This window comes from Myotis davidii, unplaced genomic scaffold, assembly GCF_000327345.1.
Source record: "Myotis davidii unplaced genomic scaffold, ASM32734v1 scaffold132, whole genome shotgun sequence".
Lineage (NCBI taxonomy): Eukaryota > Metazoa > Chordata > Mammalia > Chiroptera > Vespertilionidae > Myotis > Myotis davidii.
In genome coordinates, this window is record NW_006285258.1 from 3,222,963 (window position 1) to 3,231,380 (window position 8,418).

An 8,418-nucleotide genomic window follows, 5' to 3' on the forward strand; every position below is an offset into this window, starting at 1 on the left:
GCTGTTTTAAGAACAGTGGCTTTGTAATACAGTTTGATATCTGGTATTGAGATCCCACCTACTTTGTTCTTCATTCTCAGGATTGCTGCAGCTATTCGGGGTCTTTTTTTATTCCAGATTAATTTTTGGAAAGTTCGTTCTAGATCTGTGAAATATGCTGTTGCTATTTAATGGGGAGTGCATTGAATCTATAGATTGCTTTGGGTAGTATGGACATCTTGATGATGTTGATTCTACCAATCCATGAATATGGTATGTTCTATAATTAATATATTTTAAATCAGATGATAACATTTTAAATATATATATAGTTGGTTAGATGTGATTAAAATTTATTTCACCTTTTACTTTTTACTATTTTAAGGTGGCTACTTAAAAATTTAATATCACAATAGAGCTCTAGATTACATTTATATTGAACACATACTCTTTACAAAGTCTATTTAATTAACATGTTTTATAATGTATTTTAATTTTATCCCCATCTGTCCTTTTTTGTAGGAAAAACTTTTTAAACTCTGGAGGATTTATTTTCTCTCAGAAGCCTCTATTGCTGTCTTGCATGATTCCTTTTGGTGGTGGTTTCTCCATAAATTTAAGGTATAATGATATTTTTAAAAATTTCCTTTTTAGGTTGATTTGCAGCATAATTCTTTTTTTCAGTAGAGGTCGCATTGGTACAAAAATTTTTTTTCTGGATCCTTTCACAGAGCTTGGTTTTTTAGTCTTCCACACATGTAAGAAATCCTGTTTGAAATAAAGAGTTCTTTCACAGAATTAAGACTTTAATATGGATTTCAAAGAACCTGGGTCTTCATTTAATCAGAAAAAGATTAGTGAAATCAAATATAGTGAATAATAAAGTTGTAGCTTTATTTAATATTTTCATTTGTTTATAAACAATAAATAAGAAGACCACTGCAAGTCAGTGACATTGAAGGAGGTCTTCATTTGTGAACCAGTCTGCAGATCAGATGGAGAGAGGGTCCTAAGTTTTTTTAGAAAAAGGTAGACTCTGATTAGGATTAAAGAGAGAAAGAGGTGGATATCTGGGAAACAATAAGAGAATGGATGTCAGCAGCTCATAAATCTTACTTTAGAAAATACATGAACCTAGAAAAGGTGGTGAATATAAATGACTGCTGTGTAGCCCCTGGATCTGGAAGAATGGAAGATAGAGCAACCCAGGGCATCGCAGTCTAAGCATTAAGAAGGTGTGCCACCCCATCAAGGACACCTACCTTTCCCCAGCTCAAGTTACCCCCAGAAAACTGTCGATGCATCCTCACAGAAATTTCATACCATGAATAAATGGGTGTTACCAATTTTGTATATAAAGTACTCGAGTAGTGCTTTAATGTAATTCTAGGTAAGAGTATTTCTGATATTGTTAGGAGCTGAATGAGGCACAGGAAGTGACATATCAATTCTACAAAGTCATTACCTAGGGAAATTTGTGGAATCAGGAGAGTTTCATTATCTTAAGTTTCTCTTCTAGATCTGGATCCCGAATTTATGTTTTCCCATGATAACAGAGAGAAACCTTACTTTCCCACTAAATCTGTTAAGATTATATATAACAAGTTTTTGAAGAAACTGTCTAGCATAATACTGATTTTATAACTGTAGTAAAATAAAACTGAGTCACATATAATTTAATTACCAACATAATAAGGGAAAAAATCACACTTTAGAATATAGCATGCTTTACTGACTCTAAACTTGTGTCAGTTATTGTTATATGTTTAAGAGCAAATTTTGTTTCTTTATTACCTATAATTTAATGGTAGGCTGCTAATAGAAAAAAATGCTGTTCTTGAACCCAGAAAACTAAAATTGAAGTCTATTTCTCCCATAGTTAGTGTGAGACTTTGGGCTATTTGAGAAAACCTCTCTGAGTTTCTCTAAAGGCAAAACAAAAAACAGGTAGAAAATAACATAAAACCTGTTTTTTTCTAGGATGGTTGTGTGTTCTAAAAGTGGCATGAGTAAAAAGACACATAATAAACTGTGAAATGCCATAGAAATGTAATAAGGGATGCAATATAATAGAATTAAGAGATCTGGCTTTCAAAAACAAGTTTATGAACAGTGTCCTTCCAAAAAATTGAAAAGGGGGAACACTTCCTAACTCATTCTATGAAGCCAGCATTAACCTGATACCAAAGTCGACAGCACTATAAGAAACCAAAAAATTTTCATGAATATTGATGTAAAAATCCTCAACAAAATACTAGCAAACCAAATTCAGCAGCACATTAAGAGTATTTCTCTATGACCAGTGGGATTTATTCCTGGAATGCAAGTATGATATAAGATGTTAAATAGCTTGATGTAATGGATATACCAGTAACCTGAATATCCCAAACAGCTACAGGATATATTTTCTTTCCAAACATACCATAACATTTACCAAAAAAATGGTCATACCATTTTCCTACTCTGTCTCCTGTGGAGGTATATATGGTATGGACACATATTACTCAAAGACATATTCTGAAAGTTTCTGCTTCGGTAAATTTCTTCATACATGTTAAGTGTACATTGTGTATTTGAAACATGATAGCTTTTTTGACTAATTACATATATATGTATACATACACACACACACATATATATGTGATCAAGAACTGCTATTAACATTATCATTATTATTTTTGCTATAATCTCCTTCCATAAATTTATTACACAAGTATGAGAGCTGTATTGGGAGTTAGGAGACCTAGATTCTAGTCTGGCTCTCAGTTACTTAACTGTATAACCTTAAATAATTCTCTTAATCTGTCTGAGTACCAGTGCAATAACTAAAATAGAAGAACTTAATGTAGGTGATATCCAACTTCCATTTTAGGTCTAAGATCCTGTACATTTGTAAATCCCAGCTCATATGGCTTGCTAATTTCATAAAAGACTACCACTAACTTTGAAAATTTTTGGTGTTTATTACCATAATATATTAATGCCAGGGTGCTTCTACAATTGACATCATAAATTAATTTGGATGCTTTAATTCATCTTTATTGCTTAATTGATAGATTTGGACTCTAATTCATCTCTTCATTTCTTAATAAAGCAAGAATCCAGAGTGCTACATTAGCACTTTAGTATAATATTGCCATTATTATCTATATATTTCTTCCTTCTTGTAACATCCTTATTTTGTTTTTAGTTTAGCTCTCATGTCACAATTTTACTAGTTCTAGTTATGACTGTTTCATCCCAATAATTGCTTTACTTTCATGCTGAGTTACTGGTAATGAAAGAATTGGAACGGTTATAGAACAATAGTAAGTCATTGATTGCGTTCTACATGCCAACTACTATAAGAACCTTAATTAATTCATCAAGCATTTTTGTGTTTTCTATGTGCCTGGCACTGTGCTTGAAATACATCATATAAAACATGATCCTTGTCCTTAATTTTAAGATATTACTTTAAGATATGTATATATTATCAACATTTGGCAAATGAGGAAACTAGGACTTAATTAACTTCCCCAGGGTAATGCAGCTAATGAAATGACAGCCAGGATTCAAATTCAGGTCTGCATGATGCCAAAATCCATGTTTATTCCACTGCAGCAACTGATCTGCTCTTTAAGAATTGATAAAATTACTGATATTAGGCAAACAAATTCTAGTTTTAAATTGTAATATTAATGATTTTAATTCCATACATCTTTTGTTTTTTAAGCCTGACAAAGAAAACCAAGATTTCTTGTTTGATAGGATTTCAGAAAGTTACGTGACACTTTTCATAAGCATACCTCAAAGTAAAAAGGATGCATTCTTTCAGGTAAAACATAGAAATTAACTGGTTATGCTAATTATTTTTGGAGCTAATGAAGTAGAAAAATTGTTATTTTTACTTAAACACATATGAGAACATATTTTGTTACTTTGAAAGCAAAATTTCCTGAAATAAAGTAAGTTATGATACTGTTTTAATCCTTACCTGAGGACATGATTTTATTATTATTATTATTATTGATTTGAGAGAAAGGGAGGGAGAGAGAAAGAGAAAGAGAGAAACATAGATCAGTTGTCTCTCATACTACAATTTGGTAATGTGCCCTGATATGTCCCTCACTCCAGAATATTGTATTCCCTTGACTAAAGTTCTTACAGAATCTCCTTAGTGTGATATAGGTCTTTTGTTTGCAGATTAATAATTTGAAAACTATTGACTTATTCTATGTATATTCTTGGTTTTTATATTTATCTAAAAATTGCTTATCAATTTTGTTTTTCTTTATATGTTTTGATCTAAGAGGACTTGAAAAGTTTATGTTATGCCTAAGGACTAAGTCCCTGTTAAGTAAAGAACATGGATAAATTTATGAATCAAATGCTTGTTTTCCTTTGCTCTAATATTAACTAATGAGTAGGGTTGATTAAAATAATTTATATTCTTGAGTAATGTTAAATGAAGATGGTAGGAATTTCATTGGGTATTTTAAACATCTAGTATTTCAAAGCAGAAGCCACATTTAAATACTTTATTGTGTTGACATCTGTAAATCAGGAATACATAGGTATTTTGGAGTCAGTAAATGTTTCTTTTCCATGGGTAAAACAAGCCTAAAATAAAAATAGTTAAATGTCCTTCATAAACAAACCTAATTTGTGAAATATTTATATTCGATCCTTACTTATCTTATAAACATACTAGAGGCCCAGTGCACAAAAATTTGTGCACTTGTGGGGAGGGGGGTCCCTCAGCCCGGCCTGTGCCCTCTTGCAGTCTAGGACCCCTCGGGGGATGACCACCTGCTGGCTTAGACCCACACCCCAGGGTATTGGGCCTAAGCTGGCAGTCAGATATCTATCTGGCAGCCTGGGAGCCCTCGGGGGATGTCCACTTGCCAGCAGGGAGCAGGCCTAGCTGTAGTCAGACATCCTTAGTGCTGCTGCAGAGGTGGGAGAGGAGGTTCCCCACTGAGGAGCCTGGCCATCCTGGGTGAGGGGCTCAGGGCCATTTTCAGGCTGGCCAAGCCCCCCAGCAGGGACCCTCACCCCATGAGGGTGTGACCATCCTGGGTGAGGGGCTGAGGGCTGTTTGCAGGCTGGCCACGGCCCCCAGCCACCCAAGCTCCCAGTGGAGGCTGGCTGGAAGCAGGTATCTGGGATTTATTTATCTTCTATAATTGAAACTTTGTTGCCTTAAGTGGAGCACACAGCCGCTGGCGGGAAGCTTGGCTTCCTCCATCGCCGGGGCAACCAAGCCTCCTGATTGCTCCAGCTCCGTGGTGGCTGCTGGCCGCCATCTTGGTTGGGTTAATTTACATATAGTCACTCTGATTGGCTGGTGGGTGTGGCTTGGGGGGAGTGAAGGTACAGTCAATTAGCATCTTTATCTTTTATTAGTGTAGATACCTACTGTGCCACAAAAGGAAACCAGTAGTGGACTTGGAATGAGATTTGGCTTCATGTCTGGAATCTGCTACTAATTTTCTGGGGGATCTTGTTAAGACATTCAGTCTCAGTTCTACAGCTGGTTGTCTATCAGAAAAAGATGATGATCAGATTTCTGATTCATAAATTATTGTTTTGTAGAACAATGGTGTTCTCAAAGATAGACTGAAATTTTGTCTGCTAATACTGAATTGTTTTTAATATATTGATTTTTTACAGAGAGGAAAGGAGAGGGATAGAGAGTTAGAAACATCAATGAGAGAGAAATATTGATCAGCTGCCTCCTGCACACTGCTACGATACATGCCCTTGACCAGAATCAAACCTGGGACCCTTGAGTTTGCAAGCCGACGCTGTATCCACTAAGCCAAACTGGTTAGGGCTAATATTGAATTTTTTTTTCTTATTTGCAGGAAATAGTTACTAGCTAGGATTTGGGCTAATTAAATTGTCTAGAGGTGACAAAAACAACTGTTTCACTCTCCATCATCTTTCTTTGCTTGGGAACCAGGCCACCTCCCTACAGGTTTATCCCCTTCAGAGCAATTTAAATGGAAGTGGAACCTCATCTCTCATTGGCCAATTTCCATTATTTGTACTTCATTCAGATAAGTGGGGGTTTTGTTACTATTAGCTCATCTGCCTTATCATACCTAAGGAAGAGAAATTTATTAATTTTAAAGAATAAAAATTTATCTTCAGATTTTATTATTCATACACTAGAGGCCCAGTACACCAATTCGTGCACAGATGGGGTTTGGCTGGTTTACCTCGATCGGGGCCAATCAGGCCAGCCAACCTGGGAGAGGGCCTGCAGGCAGTTGGCCAGCTAACCTGCCCCCTGGTCAAACTCCTGGTTGAATTCTTGGTCGAGGGGACAATTTGCATATTAGCTTTTTATTATATAGGATATTAACTGAATCTAAAGATATTTACTGTGGCTTTTACTCCCCTCTCTTCCCATATTGTACAAAGATATTCCTTTAGAAATTTTTCCCAACACAATTTGAAACTTGATCTCTTTTTCCCTTAATCTCCTGAAAGTGAGGTACTCACAGAAAACTTTTAGAGATTTCCCTTTTTCACCATGTGCAACATTTAATTTTAATCCTCTTCAGAACTATTTAAGTGGAAGTGGTTTTATGTACCACAAATAAAATATGTGATTCTTTCTGGTAGTAAAATGTTCATGGTTCATTCAATAAAGTTATATATGTCAATATATTGAAGCATTCTCCTCTCTCATCCCTGCCCCCCTCCCAAAATAATCATTGAGTTCTTCAAATAAAACCATCACTTACAAACAAATGTGAACAATACTGGATTCAGTGGCTCTATTACTTTCCTATTGTTGCTATAACGCATTGTCACAAACTTAGTGGCTTATAAGAGCAGAAATTAATTGTCTAACAGTTGGGCCAGAAGTCCAAAACAAGTCTTTTTTAAAAATTTGTCTTTGCCGAAACCGGTTTGGCTCAGTGGATAGAGCGTCGGCCTGCGGACTGAAGGGTCCCAGGTTCGATTCCGGTCAAGGGCATGTACCTGGGCTGTGGGCACATCCCCTGTGGGAGATGTGAGGCAGCTGATCGATGTTTCTCTCTCATCGATGTTCTAACTCTCTCTATCTCTCTCCCTTCCTCTCTGTAAAAAATCAATAAAATATATTTTAAAAAATTTGTCTTTATTATTGACAGTATTATAGATGCTCCTCTTTTTTTTTCCCATTGATCCCCTCCATCTTGCACCTATCCCTCCCAGGCCTTAACCACACTATTATCTATGTCTATGGGCTGTGCGTATCCTAAGAAATAAGACAGAAACATACAAATTAACCATCCCTTCACTATGTTCAAGCTATGCCCACAAGCCACACCCACCAGGCATGCCCCCCAGCCAATCTGAGTGACTATACAAATTATCTGACAAAGTTGGCAGTTAATTTGCATACGCAGGTGTCAAGCACACTGGAGATGACTGTGGCCATGGCTGTGGGTGACCCGGACTTTCGCTGGTCGGGGAGGCATGGCCGCCGGTGCCTAGTCACGCCTACAGACTCCCAGGACTTTGCCGGCAGAGAGCAGGAGGTTTGGAGGACTTGGCAGAGCAGTAGATAGCTGGACATAGAGCAGACCAAGAGAGAGAAGGTGGCTTGGAGGGCGCAGCTCCCTCTGTCACCCCAGCCTCCTCATCACAGCTATGGAAACAGGGAGGAGTAAGTCCCACCCCCACAGAATCAGCCAGAATCAGCCATTGGTCAGACAGCTCTCAGCGGCCTAATAGGACTCTCATTCACCTGCATCTCAGACCACAACAGTAGAGAGGTGGGACTATGTCTAAAGAACAACTGTTGATACAATGTAGCTCTGCAGCCGAAAGATGCCAGCGTTATTGACAGAAAGTGTCTGCAGAGCAGTGTGTGTCAGATCTTGATAGAAGGCGGTGCCTGCAACAGGATGTATCTGAACACCTACTAATGGAAAAATGCCGCTCTAATGCCGAAAAACACCGGCGTTATCAATAGAAAATGTCTGAAGACCAGCGTGCCTTTGAAGTTGAAAGAAGTCGACGACAGAATATGTTGAGAGAACAGTCATCAACAAGTACTACCAATAGCAGTAGGAACTGCCTTCTCAGCGAAAATGAAGTACATGAGGATGCAATCCTCAAACATAATTGTGGTGGAATGACTGTTTGATGTGAATTTTGCCTATCACTAAATTTCTCGGATGAAAAACTATCTGATGGGAAATTTACTTGATGTTGTAGCAAAGGGAAAGTCTGTCCAAATGATATACATTTTCCAGATTACCCGGCGTATTTAAAAAGATTAATGACAAAGGAAGATTCTGACAGGAAAAATTTCATGGAAAATATTCGTTCCATAAATAGCTTTTGCTTTTGCTTCCATGGGTGCAAATATTGCATTGCCATCAGGATATGGGCCATACTGTTTTAGAATAACCAGACAAGTTTATCACCATACTGGAACTTTATATCCTTCTG

The 8,418-nt window shown here is 37.1% G+C and overlaps 1 protein-coding gene across 1 annotated transcript in view; it reads left to right on the forward strand.

Annotated features, from left to right (window-relative positions):
* The window catches only part of FAM227B (family with sequence similarity 227 member B), a 208,202-nt gene that overhangs the window by 32,448 nt on the left and 167,336 nt on the right, over window positions 1-8,418 (forward strand). Inside the window, exons 8-9 of the mRNA XM_015558948.1 lie at window positions 502-600; window positions 3,695-3,796. Coding sequence (XP_015414434.1) covers window positions 502-600; window positions 3,695-3,796 — 201 coding nt within the window. The remainder of the gene's footprint in view (window positions 1-501; window positions 601-3,694; window positions 3,797-8,418) is intronic.